The 26,920-nt window shown below is 31.2% G+C and overlaps 1 protein-coding gene across 1 annotated transcript; it reads left to right on the top strand.

The window, feature by feature from the left end:
• Positions 1-244: 244 nt before the first annotated feature.
• LOC129971779 (vesicular glutamate transporter 2.2-like) lies at positions 245-17,406 on the top strand. Its single transcript, XM_056085756.1, has 8 exons — positions 245-326; positions 1,075-1,262; positions 3,601-3,837; positions 6,715-6,898; positions 8,274-8,410; positions 9,400-9,549; positions 10,829-10,961; positions 17,312-17,406. Exons 1-8 carry the CDS (start codon positions 245-247, stop codon positions 17,404-17,406), a joined length of 1,206 nt encoding a protein of 401 aa, XP_055941731.1.
• Positions 17,407-26,920: the final 9,514 nt, after the last annotated feature.

The following is a 26,920-nucleotide window of genomic DNA, read 5'->3' on the forward strand; positions in this document are numbered from 1 at the left end:
GCACATGGATCTACCATACTTTAATAACTTTGATTCAGAAACATCTAGAAGACGAAATCAATAACCTCATATTTCTCAGTCATGCCATGCTCTGCCATGCCTTATTTCACTAAGCTGCTGATAAACAGTAGCTATTTATATATGGTGTTCTGTAAAAGAATCGGCAAATTCAGAGGTTTATTGGTAAGCATCAAGACGAACAAAAAATTGGAATGAAACATTATGTCGCAAAACCATTGGAAAGATGAAAATCACGAAAATTGCTCTAAGTCCAGAAGACACTGTTAACCCACATAATGCACACATGTGGGAGATGAATAATCCTCGTAGAAGTGTACCTTCAAAACCTTAACAGAGGTTAGTGTCAACATGTGGATAGGAATACTCGGTGATTATCTCTTGGAGCCTTACCTGCTGCTCGAACACCTGAATAGAGCAACGTACCTCAAGTTATTTTTTTTCAACGCGTTCTTCTGGAAACATTGTAAAGTGTGCCGTCCGCAGAACAGCTAGGCATGTGATTCATGCATGATAGTTCCCTTATACTGTTTACCGCATGATCTATGATCACTTTGATGTTACATATCTAAAAAGGTGGAATGGACGCGCGGAACTCGTTGTTTGGCTTCCATATTCCCCAGATCTTCGCCGATCCGTTTAACAAAAACGTCTGCATAGATCATGAGAACTGCGCCTAGTCCAATGATTGTACGTGAAACCGACACAGTAATATTATAGGTTTGATACTTTCTATGCTTTTGCGCTTGGTGCAAGAGGCGTTTATTTCACAGAAATAAAGGTGAGACGAAAGTATAAATAAATTATCGATGCTTTTCTTGATTACACAATAATATATTTGATAGTGAAGATTATTGTCTGGGAGAAATGACGCTTCTACTGGAAAAAAAATATACTAAACAACAGCAGGAAAACCACGTGATACATGATTGACAGCTAGCTCCTCCCAGGAAGATCACGTGGTTAACTGAATTCTTAACAGAAAGAAAGAAGGCGATTTTTACATTTTCAATAATAAAGTTAAACTTGAATAATAATAATTTCTTTTTCTTACAGGTTTCCCAGCATGGTATACTCTCTCATTCCTTGGTTTCTTAGGAATACTAAACACATTTGCTATGTGCTTCAACTTCAATGTAATGTTCGGTGCTGTTGTTAAAGCACCAATGAATATGTATATTAATGAGACGGATGAAAGCTATTCAAATTGTCCAGAAATAATCAATAGCACAAACCTGACACACGTTAGTATGCATAACTTCGACAATATAAGTACTTTGTTCTAAATGTTTAACTTAACTGATTATTCATTTTATAACTTCTCTTTTAAGAATCAATTAATATCTCGGAATAAAAAGTAAAAAAAAAACGGAGAAAAAACTACGAAGTCTACGATCTTAAACTTCAAGTTATCATGTGAGAACATTATTATTTTTAAGTCATTATTTATCTTAATTAATTTAAATCATTAACCAGTTTAAACCGAGGAGACTTCTCTATCGGCCTCTCTCTCTATCTATATATATATATATTTAAACTTTTATTTTCAATTTTTTTATTTCAAGTTTTGGAGCTCGACCGATTTTTGAGATGAAATAACAGCTATGATGTCATAGTTCTACGTCAACCTTTTAAAAATGCATCTGCTGTCAAAGAAGCATGCATAATAATAATGCAATACTGGTTAAAGCTGGTAAAAAAAATGTATGCAATTAAGATGATGATGAAAATTGCCATTTATGCTTTATTCATTGCCTACGCGATTTCGAGCTTCAAAACTCTATAAACAAAACATCATGTTCTCACATGATAATAGAAGCAAAATGATGCTATGGACTATTTTATGTTTGCTATTAGGAGTTATAAATATAGGGAGTGATTTCTACTTAGAATTACGTACTTTTCAACCTTTGATTCTCAAGAACTTATTGCAGTCAGCGGGAATGGTCTGTCCGAAAGACTATGAAAATGGCGAAGTTGGGATAAATTGTAAATGCAATGAGTACTTGGGTTTTTTTTCCCCCATTATTATTATTCACGAGTAAAATACTGGAGAAAGACAGACGAGTGATAGTAGAGTATCTTAACCCCCCCCCCATACACACACACACTCTTCCGTGCCGTGAGAATTTTCCGATTCGTAGTATAACAGCGGGAAAATGAAAGTATATTTCGAACTCTTTCTTTACGACCGATGGAAACTAAAATTTGTTGCAGGTCTAAAACTTCAATAAAAACAAATATGACAAGCTTCATTTAATAAAATCTTTCCTTTTTTTAAAATTATTATTGCATTCACATGAATTTAAAAATATCGGCAAACAAATGATCAATCCTTTGACCGATTACTTTTAGTATTTTTTGAAGCTTACACTTTAGATGATAAAACCTCGTTTCATTTCTTCTTTTCGTGTTTATGTTCGCACATACAAAATATACAAAGAGAAAGTACTCTTTATCATCCAAACATTCGACTTCGAAATTTTTACGAATCGCCATATTTTAGACCTCCCTAATTCCAACACATACATTTCTGGAATCTTATTTTACATTTGTCTTTCTGTGAACAACTCAAGAACACTTTGAGTCAGATATAAATCAGATATAATACGGTTTGTTGATCACTTTGTACTTTTAAGAAGTTATATCTTTAAGAAGAATTTGATTTTTATACATTATTGAGTCCTTGTGTTATTATATTCTTTAGATAACAAAACTTCTATTTAATTTTAAATATGAACATGTCATTTACTTTTCAAGCCAGGCAGGAGTAGTCTCCACAAAACTTTCTCGCATACTCTCTAATAAATTTCCCATGCCAGAGAACGCCTTGCACGGCATTTGCCTTCAATAGTTAAGAAATATTGGCGTGAATTTAGCATTTTAACTAAATATATCATGTCATCCTGGGTGAATTATTTGGCGATTCATCTCTGACATGTTAAAAGTATCCAAAAATCAAATTTGCGTTTTAGACACATTTTTCTCAACCAATTGAAACAAAATTTTGGCACAAAAGTGCATTTGTAATTACAAAATCCCGTACCAAATTTGATATATTTAAATCATTGCGTTTTTGAATGATCGTGTTTACATGTTTCTGAAAGTACAGACCGACGGACTGTCACCCCGTAGTTGTATTTAGCCCAAAATTTGACAAGTGTAAATTTGACTCAAAATGTGAAACTGTAGATATTAAATCTGTGTACCGAATTTTATCCATCTAGTTCTCTTCTTTTTATAGTTATCCATCATGTTAATTTTTTAGAACAGTCGGACAGACAGACTTCTTTTGAGCGGATTTTGCTCAAAATTTGTTTGAAATCTACAAATCTGTAAAAAAAAACCATATCCCAAATTTCAATCGTCTAGCTCAAATCGTTTATGAGTTATCTTTGTCACAGACAGACAGACGAACATTTTCCAAAAATGTGTTGATTTTTTTTTTTTTTTTTAACTCAGGGAGATATGAAACGTGGAGATTTCCCAAAATCTCGAGTTCGAATTTTTTGACGATTTCTATACATTTTCTATCCTACGTATGCGAGAAATTAAAAGAAATTTGGTCTACTTTTGCTTCAGATCCCTGCAGAATTCACTTGGGATGTCGAAACTCAACGAATTGTCCTGGTAAGTTTTATCTACGGCTACTGCCTATCTCAGATACCAGCAGGATTGACTTCGGATATGTATGGTGGAAAATGGCATTTCGGAATTTCCGTTCTTGTAGTAGCTTTTGCTAGCTTCCTGATTCCTTCAGCTGCGAGAATCAGTAAAGGCTTCTTAATATCAGTCAGGATTATTCAAGGAATGGCAGCGGTAGGTATATAATAATTTGCTGTTATTAGTGATTTTCAAAAATATGTAAGAATATTTGTTCTCAATTATTTATTATTTGGACCATTTAAAAACTATCTTTTACAACTAATAAATACCGTGATTATCTTCAAAGAAATTTTATAGCCTAGACAGAAAAAATTAAATGCGACGATATTTGTATTTATATATTTGTAAATCTAGTCCTGTTTGATACAAAATACGTGATGAAAAAATAGTTCAAAGCACTTTAAAGTAAAAAGTAAATAAGTAAACTTAGAAACATAAAATTTACATTTTGGAAACTGAAGTGATATTTAAAAAAATGATTTTTTATTTTCATTAGATTAAAGTAGATTTTTAGTTTCATTAGATTCATTAAAAATTAAACAAAATTTTAGCGTTTTTCTCAATGATTTCGAAATATATTATTTCACATTAATTTTTTATATTAATTACAAATTCAAAATATAAGCTTTTTAATTATATCAGTTTTTATTTCGGTACATTTTTTTTTATAATTTAAAGAATTTTTTTAAGTAATTGTGTGTTTATTTTATAAATAGCCGCCTTTGGCGACCAGCCGGTTCGCCAATCTTAATGTTCGTTAAAATTTTAATAATTAAATATTTTATGCAATTCCTACTTTAATAGCTTCTTCATCAAAATATTTTAAAACTTCAAATTTTGATAGTCATATAATTCACTCATAATATTATAAACGCCTTCAGTTATAACGTAATATATATATCTCTAATTTTCTGTTAGCTACCGTAGAATTTATGCTTTAAATTAAAGTGGAAAGGATTAATCTGCAATTAATATAATAATATTTTTTACTGAAACAAAGTATTTTTTTGTAATATGATTACTGAAAACAGTCACTGAGCGTTTAAATTTTATAGACACTAAAGAATATCTTTCCTAATTTATGTAATATTTCAAGAATTTGTCAACAAAATATTCTCAAATTCCTCATGACCAGAACAATTAATTAACAATGTTTAATTTTAAATGCATCAAACACTAAGAAAATAAAATGAATTGTTTAAAATAATCGGTTAAAAACAGGTTAAAAAAAACTACTTAAAAAACGAAGTACTTAAAACTATAAGCGTATACAAAAAATATATAACTAACATAAATACAATTTAATTACAAAAACATGCAACTAACCTAAAAATAATTTAAATCATCCGTTGATAATGGTTGTCATGTCAACAATTAGAACACAATGCGCATGCGTGAATTTTCAACGCCAGTTACGGTAACGAAAATGCGTGAGTTTTTCTACGCCAGTTGGGGTAACGCTATGCAGATTAGAAATTTTTCATTTCCTTTATTCTGTTTTATTTTAATTCAAAAGTACTTCAGAATGAATCTGAAAGATCGATTCATTAACAATGTTTAATTTTAAATGCATCGAACATTAAAAAAAATAAATAGAATCGTTTGAAATCATCAGCCGAAAAATCTTAAGCCTAGCCTCATTACTGTTGGGGAAAAAAACTGAAGCCGTACTCATTTGGCGGTGGGGAAAATGAAAAGATTTTTTTGGTGGGAAAGTTAGTTTTTAATTAATAATTAAAATTCTAATTAAAAATTCAAAAAAGCGACCCCAGGTGCACATTCCCGACCTCCAAGGTATACATGTACCAAATTTAGTAGCTGTAGATCAAACGGTCTGGTCTGTAGAGCGCCAACACACACACACACACACATTGAGCTTTATATATTAGTATAGATATAGATAAGACTTTCCATTGCTTTTATTACTGGATTTGTAATGACACATGCAATATTGATTTGTTGCAATATTTTTGCGTACATTTTTGCTATGTACATTTTTTATAGCTGCTACAAAATTAAGAGCAAATTTTAAAAATAAAAAATATTGTCTGTTTCGGATTAGAAATTCAACTCTCTTTTAAATTCATTTACTTTCTCGAATTCGGAATTTCCGGATTGTGATTTATGCAATGCGTCTGCATTATGATATACAAATGTTTGAAATTAAATATATTATTTGACAATAAAAGTTTTGGGGAGTAGTCTCCTGAAAACTTTCTCGTTTGCTCTCTTCTAAAGGTGTTATCCTAAAGAACGCTTTGCATAGCACTAGTATACAATAGTTATGAACTTTTGTTAACTTTTGGTCTGAATTTAGCATTCATATTGAATCTATTGTGTGGTCCTTGGCGAGTTTTTTGGCGATTAATCCCTGGTATGTGGTTAAAAAAAACCCGAAAATCGAATTCGGGTTTCAGATACGTTGTTCCCAATCGACTGAAACAAAATTTTGACACAAAAACCACAATTGTAGTCACAAAATCCCATGCCAAATTTGATATATTTAAGCCATTGTGTTTTTGAGCTATCGCATTTACACGGTTATGAAAGTACAGACCGACAGACAGTCAACTCTTTGTTGGATTTAGTTCAAAATGTAATATAGTGAATAAAAAAAAAGTTGGGCAGCAGGATAACACGACTACATTTTGCACTACATTATACTTTTAAATAAAACAAAATTCAAAAGAAAGACAGTTTCAAAAATAAATCAAACAGCTTGATTTAATTTCAATAATTCATAAATATAAATTATAAGTTTAAAAAACATTATGATAATATGACTTTCGATAACAAACAAAAAAAAAACTTGGATATTTATACGAGGTCAGAAAAATAACTCTTAAATTTAAGGAGATTGTGGAAATTCGACAAAATCTCATATTCGAATATTTCGACGATTACAATACTTAATAACTTCATTTCATAAAAAGTTTTAAAAAATGAGGTGAGAAATTAAGAAATGTATAATTAATAATGTTTTAAAATGTTTACATCAGTTAATGAATATTATTTTTCCTTCTTTAATAGGGTGTAAGTATTCCATCTATAAATACTCTTCTAGCAAAGTGGGTTCCAAAATTGGAAAGGAGTTCCCATAATGCAGTCATTCTTAATGGCATTCCTTTGAGCAATGTCTACACTTACATAATCATTTCGTTTTTGTTAGAAAGTGAATTTTTCGGAGGATGGTCTTCTGTATTTTATTTGCAAGGTAAGTTTTCCTTGTATGAAAATATTGAATATTAGCCGCCTTTGGCGACTAGTTAATTCTCCAGGAATATAGGCTTTGTTTGATTTTAATTAATTTTTATATACAACTTTATATTTACGGTCAGCACATCAAAGCATAACATGCTGAAACATCAGGTTTTGGTAAGATTTAAGCCATGCTATTTTAATATTCTTACATTTGTTTATTGTATGCATTAGCCTCTTTTAAATCGCATGGTGTTAAATTTGTAAATAAATATCATAGCCGCATTTGGCAACCAGCTGATTCAGTGCGATTAATGGTAGCTAACATTTTCAAATAAATATTATAGCCGCCTTTGGCAACCAGCTGGTTCAGTGAGATTAATAAGGTAGCTAACAATTTCAAATAAATATTTTATGTAATTTTGTCGTAACAGCTTCTTCAACAAAATATTTTTAAGCTTCAAATTTTGATAGATATATAATTCATGTTAACTTTACTACGCATTTCTCTTATATTCAGTCGTAAAAAAAATCACGCTGCCTTAGAAGCTTTATATCTTTCTGATCAATTTACTCCTCATTTCTCTTATATATATATATATATATATATATTTCAATCTTTTTATAAATTCTTACCAAAATCCAGTAAATATATCCTTTGTTGTTGTTTTTTTGAAACTGGCTTTGCCAATAATAATATGCGTTAAAGATAGAAATTTAATTTCACTATTTAGCACGTTTCATTATTTTTGTATTAATATCGACAGTAATTCGGATTGCTAATCAAAAATTTAAAAAATCTGCAATTTTAATCTTGACTTTTATTAATAACTTTGATGTTCTACTGGAATTCTTATGATTTTGAATTATCGTTCGGCATACGTTCAATATTCTTTCAGAACTCTTACATATCTTTGCATTCTTGTTGGAAAATAGACTTAAATATTTTTTAGTTAATTAAATATAAAAAAAATTTAGAAGGAATTTGCAGGGATATTAAATTAATATCATTGAAAAATAATTTTTTGAATTTTAAGATGATGTAACAACCATTTTGTACTGTAGTATTTTGGACGTTATTGCAAAAAAACCCCAAATTTCCATGTGATATAATAATCTATCGCTCTTAAATTCTGTTGAATTGTCCAATATTGATCTAGGGTTCAATAACTGGTTTGTATTGCGCTGCATATTTCAAGAATAATTTTGGAAAATAAAAACTAACCTTTTCATTTAACAATGCAGTAATTTTCTTTTTAAGATATGAACAATAACTGAACAAAATGAATTTCATCACGAAATGTTACTTTTAGATTAACATGATTGGCAAAAACTTCGAGTGCTATCGAATTAATCTAAAATTATTTATAATTTTAAATATTCTCTTATAGGAACATTATCTGTTGTGTGGTTCCTGTTCTGGAGTATATTAATATTTGAATCTCCCGAAGATCATAAATTTTTGTCTGGATCAGAAATCGCTGAACTTCGAAAGTCCCAAGACAGAGAAGACAAGATTCCATTAAATGTAAATTTGTATTTCCTATTTGTTTTATAAATCGCCAATTTTGGAGACATATTTCATAAAAAACATGCCAAGGAAACTTTTACAAAGAAAGGCTTATGGCTTTTGCCGATCCAAATTAGCATATACTTCTTTTCGAAATTAACCCGAAATTTTAATCCAAATACTATCTCAAAGTGTTATTTTAGTTATTTTTGTCACATACAGACAGACAATTTTTCAAAAGTGTGTCTATCGAAATTAGAGTGGTCTGAAACATGGAGATTCTTCAAAATATCGAATTCGAATGTTTTGACGATTGCAATACTTTCTCTGTATTTCGTAAATGAAAAAATAAAAAGGCTTTGAGAAAAAATTTGATATTAAATCTCTTTTTCAAATTTGTAAATATCCATTAAATTTTAAACGAAATTCCTTCAGGGTATTTTGTCTGACCAATTATTCGAATATAAACACGCTATCTACAAAATCGAGGGCTAGATGGATAAAATTTGGTATATCTTAAATGTAGATATGTAAGTAGAAATATAGATTAAGAACTAAATCTATTATGGTGTTGACCGTCTGTCGATCGATACTTCATAAGCATGTAAATGGAATAACTGAAAAAAGCAATGACTTAAATATATGAAATTTACAATCATAGTTCTGAGTAAAATTGTGCTTTTAATCGGTAAGAAAAAAATATCCAAAATACATTCAATTTTCCGGTATTTACATATTGACCATATTCCAGCAATTAAACGGCAAAGACCTTTCATTTGAAATCTTTCGTATATTTCTAATAATCTTCCGTAGTTATGGATCACGAATGACGTACATTAGCAATTCACGTGCACATTTATTACAGAGAATGCGAGAAAATTTCATGGAGACATTACAATTTGAGTCTTAATACTCTAAAAACATCTTTTCGTGTTTATCATGTTTTCCTCTTGCATTAATTTCTTTTTTATATATATACTATGTAAAACTGTTAATTGCTTTTACAGATTTACGAAGTTCCTTGGAGAACTATTCTGACATCAACTAAAATGTGGGCTCTGATTATCGCTTTCATTGGATACTGCTGGACTTACACCTCTGTAGTCATAGAATTTCCCATCTATTTCTCAAAAGTTCTTAAATATGATATAATCAAAGTACGTTGTAAATTTAAATATTTATTCCTTTATAATATGAAATTGTAATGTTGCTTTACAATTCAATTAGTTCCATTATAATGAAGACAGTTTTACATATAATTCTGGTAAGCATTTGGTGATTTTGGGGATAAAAATCGAAGATTCCAGAAACTGCAAGAAATCCAAGCTATAGCTCCATTAATGTTGGCGATCTTCCGTGCAGTAGTACCACGGAAACTATAGAAAGCCTGAAAACAAAGTTGAAGGCAATCAGTATTGAATCAGTTAAAGGTAGCAGGGGAGTTGAAAGATGTGTAACTGAGCTAAGTCGCTCTCTTGCGAATTTCTTTTGAGCGCTTTGTACTGTTACGGTTTGTTTATTACCAAATCCTCTTGTGTTTTGTGTACATTTTGTCTGTGAATTCGTGCTTTCTTGTAGAAAAAAGTGTCGTTACATTGAGCCTGTGGGAAATTTCACCACACAACCCATCCATCGGATTGTTGGATAGATTTTCGCAGCAGAATTGTTTTCTTGACATCACCCTCACTTATTAAGAAACTTTGAAATTCGATTTTCATTAAAACACAAAGTCAGAAATGGTGGATTTTTTTTAATGTTAATTTGTTAATGTTACTTTCCTGGCCATGCTTGATGCGTGCGTTCATGATCGCAAACCAAACTTAAAAACTAAAATTAAATCATTCAAAGATTCTAAAATTTGATGTAAAAATTACACAGAATCGCAACCTTCAAGTTTTCTATAAATTATTAATTGAATCAGTAAAGCCCATTTTTGAAATGGTGACTTGATTAGAAACTGGAGAAATCAAGACGGTTCAGGAGATAAAGAAATAAACAGTAATAGCTAATAGCAAAAGCGCCATTTTTATATGGGTTTTCTTGTATAACAAATATACAAAGCGAAAGTATTGTGATCATCCAAAAATTTTCCATGTGGTTCATAAAAGATGGATGGCATAGCTAATGCAATGCTATTAATATTTTGGGCAAACACTGGCGATCAAAGGCGGCTAGTCAGGCATAAAATTCAAATATGTGTGTGTGTGTGTGTGTGTGTGTGTGTGTGTGTGTGTGTGTGTGTGTGTGTGTGTGTGTGTGTGTGTGTGTGTGTGTGTGTGTGTGTGTGTGTGTGTGTGTGTGTGTGTGTGTGTAAAAGTCAATTGCTTATTTCTTCTAGCAATTTATACTATCGTTCATTGTCAATAATTATTCACAAACATACTTTAGAAATATCAATTTTGATTATTTTACCAGAAAAAAATTCCTTCTTCATAGGATTCTCTGGAATCTTCCTTACTTTTTGTGGCAAGTGCATTTCTTAGTTTCATTTCCGGCATCATAAGTGATAGTCTAAGAAGTAAAAATGTTTGCAGTATAACAAAGATTCGAAAAACTATGAACTCGCTTGGTAAGTATCGAAAGCTGATGTTTCATTTTCTGCTTAATGAATATTTCTCAGAGTTGAATATAACCTGGCTTTGATGAATTGAGAGTTGTGACATAAGAACTGCGTGATATAAGAACAGTCTTTTTTTTTTATAAGTTAACAAAAAAATTCTCAGATATGGTTGCGTTTCTGTCTCTCATAACAAGCAATTGAAGATAGTATATCAATAATATGAATTAAGGAGAGGACAGGAAAATGCAGAGTTCAACGCAATCATGTTTGTTACAATCTTGTTACTTTTTCCCAATCGTACTTTTACCCCTCTCAGCTAATGACCTCGCCTGTTCGAAGTTCAAGGTCAGTCAACAGCTCATCAGAGCCACGTTATAATAATTCCTTCTATTGTAAGAAGCAAAAATTCTACTACTTAGCAGTTTGAAATAAAGGAATATATCAGGAGAGTTTCACCTTGAGTATTTGAACATTATCATTTTTTTAGACTATAAGTGTTTCATGTTAGCTTGCTGTAGAATGAATTGCAGTGGCGGATTTCCGACCGAACTGTAGGAGAATCGCAAATAGATGAATTGAAGATGTTATTAGTCTAGTTATCATATAAAGAAATTTGTTAAGAATACAAATTCTATGAATTATAAAATATTACATTATTACTATGAATTATAAAATATTACATATTATAAACACTTTTGTCAAATATAATTGTTCTGGCTCATCTGTGTCGCATTTCGAACACTTTGTATTTACAGTATTTATAAATACCTAGTATATTTATGAATAACAGCATGTAATGCAAACGTAGATGCTACATAATTGTGTGTCATAGTAAGCATATGAATAATAAAATATTCGTTTTCCGAAAATTACTAAAATAAAAATAATCTAAAAAAAACATTACTATCTTGAATAAGTCAAAAATGAGTTGAAATATGAAGTTAAATTCACCAAATAATAGAAAGAAAGGGTCTCTTATGGTGCATTACTTAAAGCCGCAAAATGTCAAAACTGATCACTAACGAATAGGATCGAATAAGCCTTTTTGGCTTTAAAATTTAATGCAGATCTATATTTTTAATAATAAAAAAATCCAAAATTAAAACCTCATTACTGTCGGCTAAGCTTTCCATGCTTATATATACGTTAGAGCGAACAGACTTATCGTCGATGTATTTTAGCAAGAACTTTAATAGGAATCTATTATTTCGGTCTCGAAAACTGTATAATAATGTTATCCTTCTAGCTTATTCGTTTTTGAATCATTGTTCCACATAAAGATAAACAAATATAATTCGAAGTGTAATATTTTCTTTGTGGAATCGATGAGGTCTCAAACTTTGAGATTATTCAAAGTTTGAAGGTCCAATTTTTTGAGGATTAATACTTTTTTACTTTCTCGTATACGAAATATAGAGCAAGTATTGTAAATTAAAAAATATATATATTTTCGATCTTGTCACATCTCATATCTCTGTAAGTTAGAAGAACTCATTTTTGGCGTTATGTCTGTCTGAGGTATATGGATGAAGTTTGGTATATGTACTTTTAACCAAAACTTGAATGAAATCCATCCTCAGGAAGTGTTGTTATCTATCTGGCTGCTGTTCAAGTGAATTGAAAACTACAAAATGCAAATAGATAGATAAAATTTAGTACATAGATTTGACATTTAAAATATGGTGTGGCGCATTGTGATGAGCGAGGATAGAATCTGGCACCTTGTGGTTCGCAGTCCAGTAACATGACCATGATACAAAAACAAATGCTCAGGTTGCGAAGCTGTTAACTGGCTTATAAGCTTTCACCACAATGGATTCTTATCAAATTTTGAATCAAATCTGTCTAAAGAATTGACCAAATGTCAGTGTGTACTTTCACATGCATATGAACGTTCATGTAACAGGCATCTAAATAATTCCTAAAAGCAATGATTTAAATCAATAAAATTTGGTATGTTATCCAGTGACTACAACTATAGTTTGGTGTCAAATATCAATTTGGTATCAATGGAACGGAAAATGATATTCTTACGATAGATTCAAGTGAAAAGGGTAGATCCGCGCTAAGGATTTATATTTCTTGACTATCGTTCACCAATGTCACACAAGACATGTGCAGTCTTAACCAAGGTTCACGATTTTATGCAGGGAAAAGAGGGTAAAAAATTTGTTTGACAGTATGCAAGAAAGTTTCCGGAGACCACCCCCACTTGTTTTCTACTAGTACAATGCGGATTTAAAATAACTTTTCATATTTGATAGCATCTGTAGCTAAAACTAATAAATGAAATGAAACTAAATTTCATATACGCACTGAGGAAGGCAGGGAAAGATGAATCTGCAAAAAAAAGTTGCCTATACAGTATTTAACACATAAAAGTCAAATCATACAACCTTAAATATTGGTTACTCCGTTGACTGTATTTGATCCAAAATTGAACACGCATCAGCAATTCTGGGGATATCTCTTAGATCTGTCTGGCAAATTTAATTCATATGTTGTTGTTGTTGTTGTTTTCGTTTTTGAATTCTCATGTTCATATGCACAAATGTTTCGTCCTAATTTAGATATCAATGACATATTCAAGCCCCCCAAACCAAATTTAGTGTTAAAATAACTTACCAAATTTTATAAATCTATCTTGGTGCCCTTTTGAGCTATCTTGCTCACAGGTAGACAAACATAATTCTAAAAATTGTTTTCTTTTGTATTAAAAGAGATCCGAAACTTGAAGATAGATCAAAATCTAGTTTGTTAATTTTTTTACAAGGAATATGGATTTTTATTCCTCATTAGTATAAAGCAAAATTCAAGCCGAAGTTATATAAGATATAGCATTAGTTTCTCATTAGGATATACCAAAAAAAATGTGGCAAGCTATCCAGAAATCTGATTAGCCTTAGGCAGCGAAAGAAAATCTCTTAAGAAAATAAAGACACCTTACGCTCCTTGGGATGCAGAAACCTGTATTAACTTCAGGAATATGACTTTGATAAGGGATCCACTAAAAATTCATCAAATTGAAATATCCTTAAAAAAAATAAGATAACGAATTAAAAACCTTGTGAGACTCTCTATATTAACTCCGTCTTTTTTCATTAAAATGTCAGTCCAGAATTCAAAGCTAGTGAATTATTCTAAGCATGGGAAATATAAGTTAGAAATGTTTTTTTTTAGCTATTATGACAATTTATTACTTCATTGTGTACAAAGTATACAAAAAGAAAGTAATATAAGCGTCAAGCAATTCAAACTCAAAATTTTGTCGATCTCGATGTTATAGACCACCCTCGGCCCGAAAACCACGTTTTGGGGATTCTATCAGTCTGACTATGAACACTATAATTCTAAAACGTTTTGAGCTAGAGAAATAAAATCTAGATATAGTCCTACCAGCAAATTCGTAGGTGTATGTGAAATTTCTACTAGTTGGATGGGTACAAATAAACAGGAGAAATATAGAGTTATACAGATAAAATTTGGTGCACAGGTTTAGAATCTAAAATATGGAATGCATATCAAATTTTGAAAAATAATTTCTCGAAGGATTTATCATCTACTTCTTTTCAATTATTCAAGCATATGAATACAATCCCTAAAAAACACAATAATCAAAATAAATGAAAGTTGAAATGTAATCTTGTGATAACCACTGTAGGTCTCTATCAAATTTCGGCTTCAATCAATTGAAGAAAAGCTACCAAAACACACATTCAGTTTGTTTGTTTTTCTCTGAAGCACACAACTTTTATGTGCAGAATTAAGAAAATAAAAATCTGAGCACTTGTGATGCTCATAATTAAATTTCCATAGGATAATCATTTTATTAGAGAGCATCCAAGGAAATTGGGGGGGGGGACTATTCCTGTTTAATTACTACAGAAACCGTCTTGCTACGATTAATTATCGTTTTTCGCCATAGGAACACTTCTTTCAATGTCTCTCTTACATGATACTCAAAACAATATTCCCTTCAATATAAAGTGTATTAAAATCCTTTTTTGAAGCAACACGAGGTGTACTTTTGAACAATGATCAAATTACAAGCAAAACAACTGAGCCAACACATCATTTCCAAAATTTCTTAAGTTTCCAGATGGAAGATATTTTATCTTTGGCTTTAGATTTAAAAGCACTAGTCACAAACACTCGGTGAACCATTCGTGAAACTGGATTTCGTACCTTTTATCTTCCACTATACTGTCCACTGCTGTACTCACAATCCTGCATGGTGCCTGGGATTTTGAAAGATCGATATAAATAGTAACATATTCTCCAATAACAACCATGATATTTCTACATAAACAACATAAGACCAACATGCTTTTTTCTGTCAGGTCATCTCTGAAGAGATTAAATGTCAGGAAGAACTTCCAGAACTTATACCAAAATTTAATGGAAGTCATCTGAGTATCACTTATAAAAAATAAGATAATGGTTTCTATGGCAACAAACGAATGAAAGAATATATGTCAGGACCATTTCATTTAAGAGATAGGATTTTACATCAACAGAAGAATCAAAATTCAATATATATGATAAGATGTTCGTTTTCTTTGAAATCTATTAATAGCGTCTGCCGCTTTTCCATTCAACTCGCATTCTATTTCAGCGTTCTTTGTCCCCGCTGTATGCTTTATTCCTATTACTTTCGTTGGATGTGAAGTGAAGTTTGCGCTTGCATTACATTTATGCATCAGCGCGTTCATCGGTGCCATTACTTCTGGATTTCTAGTAACACATATCGATATGTGCCCAGAGCTGGCGGGTAAGATGTTTGACTTTTATCTACAAAAATTTGTTGTTGTTGTTTTAATACCTCAAAAAATCATCCTTTTCGAAGAATCAAGAATAGCGTTTCGTTTGTATAGCTCCGACAATTTTGGAATTGATCAGCTCTTAAGGATTTTTACTTATAGAATGCAGCTAAAATTCGTTTGCAGAAATCCTGAATGTATACTGAATTATCAATTATATACAGGGTGATTCAAAATGAATATAGCGATTACAAACGGCTATAACTATTTAATGAAAAAGAATTTATCGATAAGATTAACACATAATGTAGACGGAACTTCAAACTTTTGCATACATACGTCATAGATGTTCTATGTGACTTCCCTTGGTTACACGGGCAATATCTAAGCCATACATTCTGAAGCATGTCTGCAGTCACTAACGCAAATATATTACAAATGCATACTTTGTGTTTTTCAGTTCTTTTGAGCATGGAAAGCACATACATCCTGTCTTTCACATAACCCCATAGATAATAATCGCATGGTGTCAAGTCCGGACTCGCCATTTTCACTAATAAGAGAACACCCGCTTTCTTGTCGTTGCAAAATTTCAACTCACCCATGCGTAGGATTCCGCTTCACTACACCTGCGCCTTACGTAAAGAAATTTTGAAGTTCAGTCTACATTCTGTGTTAATCTTATCGATAAATTCTTTTTCATTAAATAGTTATATCCGTTTGTAATCGCTTTATTCATTTTGAACTACCCTGTATTGTGATTCAAAATTAAGCATACAAACTGGTAGAGAAAGAAGGAAGCAGAGAGACAAGTTAGAATAACACAGGAAAATATAGTCGGAAACGCTTCCCGGATGAGTTAGAATGCGATGCTCAGCAATGTTATATTTGGATTTCAGCGGTAATTATTTAAATTTCTGATTTTGTGGGGAGAGCATGCATTAGTCTACGAATGCTGATACAGCTCGCATACGAACATCGTTCGCCAGAATATCCAACGCCGCTTCTGTATCCTCAAGAGATCAGGTCTTTCAAAAAGATTAACCAATCCAAGAGCAGTTTCGTAAAACGGACTTAATAATGAGTAATAAGAAATTAGAGCAATTGTGAAAATGAAAAGAGCAATTATTACTGAAAAGCAGAGAGCCATCCATCTTTGTTTGACTTTTCTGCATGCTCGTTGCAAAATGGTCCTCTTTATGGTTCCTACTACCCACGAAAGGGCACTGCATGACATTGATATAAAGGTAACTCAATCCGATATCATTTTATATCCACTGGGGGGGGGGGGCAAGAACTTTCTTACATATATAGGAACTTCCTCATATCTGAGGTATCCCCAAGAAGGTTAAAGTCATCAATACTAAAAAATTTCATCAAACCATTTTTTATTTTAAAATTAATTTATATTCGCCATTTAAAATTTTGCATACTTGTAAGGTAAATGTAGTGTAAAAACTGTGTAATGTAAATACTTCGTATTTAGAAATATCCAATTCTGAAATTATTTTATCACAATGCAATACAGTTTGATTGTCTTCTCTATAAAATCGGATGTGTAAACCGCCCCAGTTACTTTTCTTTTATTACTTTTTGCAGGAACACTTGTAGCTATAACAGGAACCTTTGGCAGCATATTTGGATGCATTGCTATAGAATTTAATAAGCGGATCCTTCAAACCGGAGTAAGTTAGCTTTGACTTGCTTATCGGAATTTTAATTTTTCTTTTGTTCTCCATCATAATGAGTCACAATCATACATTGTTGGTTCTCTTCAGTTAAATTTTAGTTAATTAAAACTTATAAAGCCTACTATGATTTCTAATAAAAAGGACCCTATTGATGTGATTGATGCTTAAAAAAATACTTCATTTCCCAATATATATTATTTTTAATAAAAGAATATGTAAACATACCACGTGAGACAGTAGAAAGCAATAAAAATAATCTTTTTCAAGGTAAAGAAACTGTGATGGCGTCAACTGTCGATGAAATTGTTTTGAAAACATCTGGATAAGATGTATATCAGGTTTAAAAAACATGTATTTCTGTAATACAATTGACTTTCACAAGACCATAGTTGCTTAGAAAGTATACGAATGGAGTATGAACATTAATAGAACGCTGAAGGCATCTCTTACTTTTGGGTAAATTGTTGTGAAAACATCTGGATAAGATGTATATCAGGTTTAAAAAACATGTATTTCTGTAATACAATTGACTTTCACAAGACCATAGTGAAGTATGAACATTAATAGCACGCTGAAGGCATCTCCTACTTTTTGGGAAATACATCAATGAAATATTCTGAATGCTCACTGAATTTTAGGGCATAAATAGTTATAATAAATTTTACTTATATATATGCAAATTTCAGAAATGTGTACTATAAAATCATACAACCCACTGAAAAACACACAAATAAGAAGCAATATGCAAAAAAAAATAAAAAATTCATTACATATATACCAAGCGAACATAATAATATAAAGACTGCTATATAAAGATCGCCGACAATAGTTAAATTTATCATCAAGACTCCATCCAAGAATGAATTAATGATTTAAATTAATAAAATTTGGTATATTATTTTGTTACTATAACTGTCATTCCATGACAAATTTTGGTCGGCAAAAAAGCATCCAAAATACAATCTCATGATAGATTCAGTAAAAATAAATCCATATTTTGTAACTATCTCTCACCAATGATGTAACACAAGATATTCGCGGTCTTAGCCAAAATCTGTAATTTTATGCGGGAAAGGATAAGACATTTATCGAAGAATGTGTGAGTAAATTTCGAGGAGAACATTCCTGCATGAAGTTTTCCTTTCTGTCTTTGAAAGCTGGCTTCTTTAATCTTTCAAACATTGAGAGCTTTTGATGCAATAATCCAATTCTCGCAGATGACATTTTACAGATTTTTTTTAAAAAAATCAATACTTATATCTTTAAAACAGCTGTAGCATTAATATTTTGCACTAAAAATGTGTCTTCAAAAAAATCTCATTAATACATAGATCATATATGAGGGTTGCCTTTTAAGTTTTTAAAAACGACCAATAGAAGATGCTACTGAAATTTGTCTTCAGGATATTTGTTCCTGAAAGATATAGTTCACATTTTTTTTTATCTTTTAATCAATGGCATCTACGAAATCGTCTGCGTATTTTGTTTACAGTGAGTGTTTAAAAGAAGCAAGTGAATGCATAGAATCGCTTCCTGAAACTTTTGGTAATGAAGCACCAGTAGAAAAGAATGTTTATAGCTGGTTTGCAGAATTTCGTTGTGGTCGTGCGTCCGTCAGTGATGAATCTCGTGAAGGACGACCAAAATCAGTAGTGATTCCAAAGAGCATCGATGCTGTGCGCAAGATGATTGAAGAAGATCGCATGTCACGTATCGTGAGATAGAAGCATCCCTTGGCATATAACAGACTGCAATACATTCGATTTTGCAAGAACATTTAGCTGTTAAAAATATTTGTTCCAGATGGATTCCGCATAATTTGACAGAAGCTCAAAAAGAGGCTCGTTCAAATTGGTGTAAAGATATGCTAAAAAATTCAAATTGGGAATAGCAAAATTCGTATACAACATCGTTACAGATGACGAGAGCTTGGATATATTCGTATGAGCCGAAAACTAAACAACAATCCACTGTTTGGAAGTTTCAAAATGAACCGAATGCTATTAAAGTTGCTTGTTCACGAAGCACTTCCAAGAAAATAGTTGCTTGTTTCTTAAGCCTTACATGACATATCGCAACCATTCCTTTAGAGGATGGAAAAACTGTTAACGCTAAATGATATGCAGAAATTTGTTTGCCAAAAGTCATCAACGAAATCAGGAAAAACAACAAAAATCACCGCATCATTCTTCATCACGACAATTCCAGCTCCCACACAGCACATGAAACAATTGATTATTTGAAGCATAAAAATATCGAATTAATGTCTCATTGCCCATATTATCCTGATTTGTTGCCTAACGACTTTTTCTTGTTCTCTTATATCAAACAAAAAATGCGTGGCAAAAAAAAGCAAAATTTTCATCACCTCAAGAAGTTGTTGATGCCTTCCAAAACCATGTTTCTGAGATATTAACTTCAGGGTGGAAAAACTGTTTCAGAATTGGTTTGAACGGATGGAAAAGTGTATAAATCTTAAAGGCGAATATTTTGAAAAGCAATAAAACAGTTTGTTCCAAAAAAAAATTTTTTTTTCTTTCATCTTTTTGTAAAAACTTAAAAGGTAACCCTCGTATGACTCAAATGCCCTTCATACACATTCTTACCTTTTGATAAATGTAAAAAAACATATTCAAATATTTTTTAAAATGTCATTCATACATATTCTTTATGAATGAAACCTCATTCATATATAGCAAATATTAACGAAGTAAAAACTATATTTCTAAAGCATTTTTAAGATTTTCTATGTATGAATTTCCGAAATGTCATATTATGTTGTGTACTCAGCTATAGAAAAAAAATTAGATATTTAACTTAATTGCTCATATATGAAAATAATGCATTGCTTTATTAAAAAGTTGCTTACATCTTTTAAAATGACTGGCCAATACCATTCTTAAACAAACTTTCCTTTCGCAGCATAGTATGAAGAACTGGGGAAACGTATTTTTTATCACTGCCGCTGTCATTTGTGCCACAGGCATGTTCTTCAATTTTTTCGCTGATGCCGAAGAACAAAATTGGATTCCTAACCCGAAATCTGCTGATGGAAATACAGAATCGTCTGAAGAGGAAAATTAGGAGTTTGTGAATGAACACAAATAACCCAGAATAAAAATACCTAGGAGTAAATCGGAGCATAACATACTGTCATATAGAATAGTTCTTAAACGTATGAATAAATATAAATTTTTCCTTTATTCTTTGCAAAAAGAGGAAAGTCTTTATCCTTATTGAAGTCCTGTTTAGGTAATGGAACTGGTTGCTTCTTTCTCTTCCGATACCTGAATTTTCATTTCAAAATTTTTTTATCTACAACCTAAAAAGTGAAAGTAGATCTTAATCTTATTCTTAGTAGCTATAATGAATTTCAACCGCCTGCCGCTAAAAGATAAAAAAATAATAGAAAGCTGAAGATAAAAGATAGGGGAAGGGTATACAGATGATGAAAGGGAAAAAAGGAATCATATGTTTTGATTAGAAGCAATCGAAGATAGTGGGTTGAAAATCACTTTTCAGTCTCTAACTTCTAAATTATTGAAATCAGAGGAAATCTTTCATTTCAAAATTTGTTCGTTATGTTGAGACAATAATTCGCCTGATTTGAATTGCCTTTCTAACATTAACTGTAAGCGAATTATAAGGAATTAAAAATTACTAAACATTTTCACACCCTGTAAGTGGCAAGGCTCGTCTATGAACCCTACCAAGATATTCAACCTCCTCACATAGTCCTAATTTAAGCAAAATTACTTGAGTTACCTTTTTACAAGTTAACATCAATAAAATATTACATATATACACGAGGGCGAATCAAAAAGTAAGCTATTGTTGCCGACGTATTGTAAACTGGTCGTAGTAATTTCGCAGACTTGCAGTATAGATATAAGAGTTTCGGGTGGAAAAGAAAGCAGCTGTGTTTTCCCAGAAATCTACTTTAGGAAATATACTTAAAATTAAATTATTGGTTATAGTCGAATTAAAATTATTATAGACATATGCCGCATTTTGATATGAAGTCAAATATTAGAAATTCGTAATAAGGTATATAAGTAATTTTTTATAATCTCCGTGTCTTTCACTGTAGAATTAGAAACATGTGCACAACATATTAATGACTCAAAGAAAACTTTTATACATCTTTTCTAAATAATAAACTTCAGCAAGATTTTTTTTTTACATATTAAAATAGCTTTTACAAATTTACAGATATTTTAGTTTGTCATCTATTTTTTAATCATATTATTTCATTCATCTCTTGTTAATTTCATTTTTGCTACTTTTAAATAATTTAGAAAGATTTATTTTATTTAAGTATGATCAGAAATTTTTGGTTTTCGGACAAGAATATAATAAAGTAAATTAATTAATATTAATGAACTCTAAATATGAACTGATAATGCTGTTGTTTCTTATGGTTTCTTATGGCATCATGGACAAGCCCGCTGTTACTAAGACAGCGATTTTAAGTCGGTGGGAGAGTGTCTCTTGTTTTTTTAGTAGCGCCAACTATAGCCAAGAGTACGACTTTGCTACTCACGCATCACTCATTTGCTTGCACAACCCCTTTTCACAGGAGGGTACATTCGCACATCTCACAGATAGAACAACCAGGCCCAAGGCGGGACTCGAATCCAAGACGCCCAGATCAAGGGGACGACGCGCTACCCCTATGCCAGGAAGCCGGCTGAATTGATAGTTGAAATATAGAAAGATTATTCTGTATTTAAAAAATCTATTAATAAATATCCAATTAAGTACTAGTTGACCAAATAAGCCAATACTAAAATAAGCCTGCCGATTTCAAAGTTCTAAGTAGCAGATTACGATAAAATGTCATTATAAGTTCATTTTTCAAATAAATAAGTTTGTAAAGGATATATATTATATGAATTTTAAAAAAATATTAGGACGATATGAACAAGTAGTCAAGTATTTAGGTTGCTGTTAATTTTCCGGCGTTCATTTAATTATTACACTATTAGTCACCTGTATCGATGATGCTTCGAAGGAGATATTGGCTATATTTAATTTCAGTTAGATCATTTAGATACAAGTTTATGCCCATAACTCCAACACATTGTCGCAAATTAAAACCCTGTAATTCTAACTGCCTTACATATGCTCTTTTCAATGTTGCATGAGCCTTCTAATGGAGATCAGCCCAAAACATCATAATTCTATCAAATAACTCCTACAGGAAAAATCTGTATTTGTTACATCATAAACTGACGACTTTCTTTTGTTTAACTATGTTCCGTTTGTTTGTGGTTTGTTGGCGCAAGAGCCTTTCCTTGATTATACGGCATCGGTTTACGACATTACCTTTTTGGTTCAAAATCGTTGATGCTCCGCGTATTCCCTAATAAATACCAAAACTATTAAAGTACCCCGATATGATTGGAATATTATTATATAATATTCCAAACATATTATATATTATAAAAATATGTAATGTAAAAGCATAATAAAATTTTTTTGTTTGAAGTTTTGAAGTTATATAAGACTAATAACTACCTACGGTATTTCCATACATTTTGAATTTAAATAACTTCTATATAAATAAAATGCTGAAAGCCTGAAAATTTTCTTTAGGCCATGTTGTAACAACGAATCCTGATTACATTACATTCAGCCGAGGCACAACTTACAATTTAAAATTTCTGAATTGCATTTGAAAATTTACTAACGTTCACAAACTGCTTCCATCGCCAAATTTTTTACTATGTTCAAAGAAATTACAAAGATTGCTTGAATTGTGCTAATTTGTTATTTGGAAATTAAATCCTAAAATGCTATTGAAACCATCATATTGGTACCAGTACTTTATGGTATTCTAATATTCTGATGACAGATAACATCATGTAGATAGTAATATTCTTGGTATTTTTTTGCTTATATGACAATGCAGATTTGAAAACTAGAATGCTTAATATAAATTTTCATAAAAATAATATATACTTTTTTTCTTAATGAAATTGTGTTGTAAAATTCCTTTAAAATATTAGTAAAATATACAGATTTGAAAACTAATTATTTCTATGATTTGCAAAATGGAAATAAATTAAAGAGGGTTTTTATTTTCAGTGCTTCAGATTCAATATTAGAACTAAAGACCTAAAATTATTAAATCGATTTGCACATTATATTTTATTAATACCAAATTTTTACATTCCAAGCACAAAATTCTCTATAATATTATAATGAAATCCCCACATTCAAGATATCGAAATTTTTGTGCTAATAAAGATTATAAACTATTTAAAGTTTAATTAAGAGAAAAGCTTGAGCATTCTAAATCGTTGTGAATATTACTAATAATTAAATATTAATTACAAAAAAATCAGAAATAGTAATGGTGCTTATTGCAGACAATTTAAATACCAAAAAATATTAACGTATTCTCAAGACAGGTATTTGCAAACATCAGTAATTTAAAAGGCCAAATTCTTCAACGCAACGAATATTGCTGGTCTATGAGATGTCTATGCAATGAATGTATTAAAGCAGTTTTAAAATTACAGTTCCATTTGATTCCTAAGTACGAATTCAAAAATTTACCACATTATATATACAGGGTGTTGCCGAATTCGACCGACAAATTCAGAGGGGTGATAGTAGGCATCAAGAGGATAAGGAATCACCATACAACATAGGGTCCCAAATGACATCCCAACATAGAGTCCCAAAGGTGAAAATCGCAAAAATATAAGGAGTCTGAGAATTAATGAAAAATGTAAAAAAATAATGAACAATAACAAATGATATTTCAACTATGAATTTTTTTAAATGAAAGTACATTCTTAATTTATTTTTTTGTAGGTAACATGCCGATTTGATGATCCAGGGGGTCGTAAATTACTGAAAACGAAAAAGTAGTTTAAAATCCTTATTTACAAAAACATTAAAACTTGAAAAAACTAAAAGCTTGAAAATATAAGGAATTTTATACTCTTTAATTTGATATAAGCGTGCAATGTGAAAACTGAATAGTTTTTAAGGCATTCAAGAGAAACTAAAATGGGCACCTGAAAAATTGCTGCAACATCGGTACCGATGTTTGCAGAGGGTATTGTCAAATGCGAAAAATAAACTCTGAGCGGGGGTACTAGGCATTAAGGAGATGAAAAATTACCATAAAACATAAGGTCGCAGTTAACGTTTTTCAGTGAAAATCGCAAATCGGTTGGAGTTCGCACGCTGGATGCTTAATGCCATACAGGAAGATGCACACTTTTTTGTTAGAGTTTTATTCTCAGATGAAGCCTGCTTTACGAGAGAAGGAGTCTTCAATATGCAGAATGCGCGTATTTGGACATTTGAAAATACTCACATCACTATCTCGTCGATCGTACAACATAAGTTTACTATCAACATCTGTGCAGGGTCATCTATTGAGACCGTATCTTCTTCGCGAACGCTTCAGCAAAATATCTTGTTTTCTTGCACCACGTTCTTGCGGATTTACTGCAGAGAATACCGACGCCAGACATTGGTAAATGCATGATTGTGCATCAGCCCATTTTTGTTGCATTCGCGAAATCTGACATGTTTGCGAATGAAGTTTAACGACCATCAATTCTTCAATGCTCGTTAATGAATACTTGGCTTCTGCTTTTATTTCCCTAAAACGTATAAAAAATTTACATTCGAGGCTTCTTCTTCTCGGTTACTTTGTTTCTAATCCTCGCATTCATACAGCCACTCTCTTCGCCAGACTCAATGTCTTTTCAAAGTCTGTTTTTGCGATTTTCACTGACAAACGTTGACTGCGACCTTATGTTTTATGGTAATTTTTCATCTCCTTAATGCCTACTACCCCCGCTCAGAATTTTTCTTCAGCATTTGACAATACTCTCTGCAAACATCGGTACCGATGTTGCAGCAATTTTTCAGGTGCCCATTTAAGTTTTTCTAGAATGCCTTAATATCTCTTCAACTTTCACACTACACGCTTATATCAAATTAAAGAGTATAACATTCCTTACATTTTTAAGCTTTTAGTTTTTTCAAGTTTTAATATTTTTGTAAATAAGGGTTTTAAGCTACTTTTTCGTTTTCAGTAATCTACGACCCCCTGGATCATCAAATCGACATGTTACTTACATGAAAAATAACCTTTAAGAATGTACTTTCACATAAAAAAATCATATTTGAAACACCATTTATTATTTTTTTATTAATTTTTTACAGTTTTCAACAGTTCTACTACTTCCTATATTTTTGCGATTCTCACCCCTTAAACGTCGTTTGGGACCCCGTGTTGTATGGGGATTCTTTATCCTCTTGATGCCTACTATCACCTCTCTGTCGGTCGAATTCGGCAACACCCTGTATATATTCCTCCTATATGAAATTATAAATGACAGACAGTCAACCCGTCAATGGATTTGGCCCAAAAATTGACGGGTATGTACACTACATGAAAAAAAAAACTTTTAAGAATGTACTTTCATTTAAAAAAATTCATAGTTGAAACATCATTTGTTATTTTTCATTATTTTTTTACATTTTTCAGTAATTCTCAGACTCCTTATATTTTTGCGATTTTCACCTACTAAACGTCATTTGGGACCTTATGTTGTAAGGTGATTCCTTATCCTCTTGATGCCTACTATCACCCCTCTGAATTTGTCGGTCGAATTCAGCAACACCTTGTATATATTTATATATAATATGAATAATAATAAGAGGATTTTATTCTCAAATCATTGAATTAAAATTTAATTCTTTTTTAATTGTAATTTCATAAAATCCTATCATTAAATAACTATAAATATTTTAGATAAATTATTCGGCATTTAAAAATCATTTGAAAACTCTCCCAATCTCACTAATGGCAGATTTCGGAATAGGCAGCTGTTTTAGGACCGCTATTCTGAGGAGAGCTGGCTGCAGGCAGGCCAATTAAAAAATATTATTTCCCAAGTTGTTATATAAATAAATTTATAAAAAAAATTAAACACTTTATAAATTATAAAATATTAGGGCAATTTATATATTTTTTCCGTGTAAATGATTGCTTTTCTGTTTCTATATGTTTAATTTATAATTAACGTATTTATAAATATCAAACGTGTGTATAAATATAATTGTTTAAAAACGAGATTATTGCGGTAATGTGAATCATAATAAATAATAACATGTTCATTTACACAAAAGTAAACTTATTCTGAAAAAAATGATTATTTTAAAAAATCATTTAAATTGATTACTTTAAAAATGTGAAATAGACCAAATTATTCTCTTTAAATTATAGATCTTTCATGAGTATTACTTAGGACCCTAAAATTCCTTAATCTGCCACTGGATCTTATTCAAATTCTTGGCCTAAAAGCTATTCCTTGTATCTCCAAACTTTTAAATAAATCACATCATTTTTCTTTAGTTTAAAAACTATTGCAAATAAGTCATGTGACCTTTTGTACATTTCGAGTTGATGTTGCGGCTCCAGTAGACAAACTGTCTACCGACAACAATCAAACAACTCAACTCTGCTTTATCTATTGTAAAA

This window comes from Argiope bruennichi, chromosome 6, assembly GCF_947563725.1.
Source record: "Argiope bruennichi chromosome 6, qqArgBrue1.1, whole genome shotgun sequence".
NCBI lineage: Eukaryota > Metazoa > Arthropoda > Arachnida > Araneae > Araneidae > Argiope > Argiope bruennichi.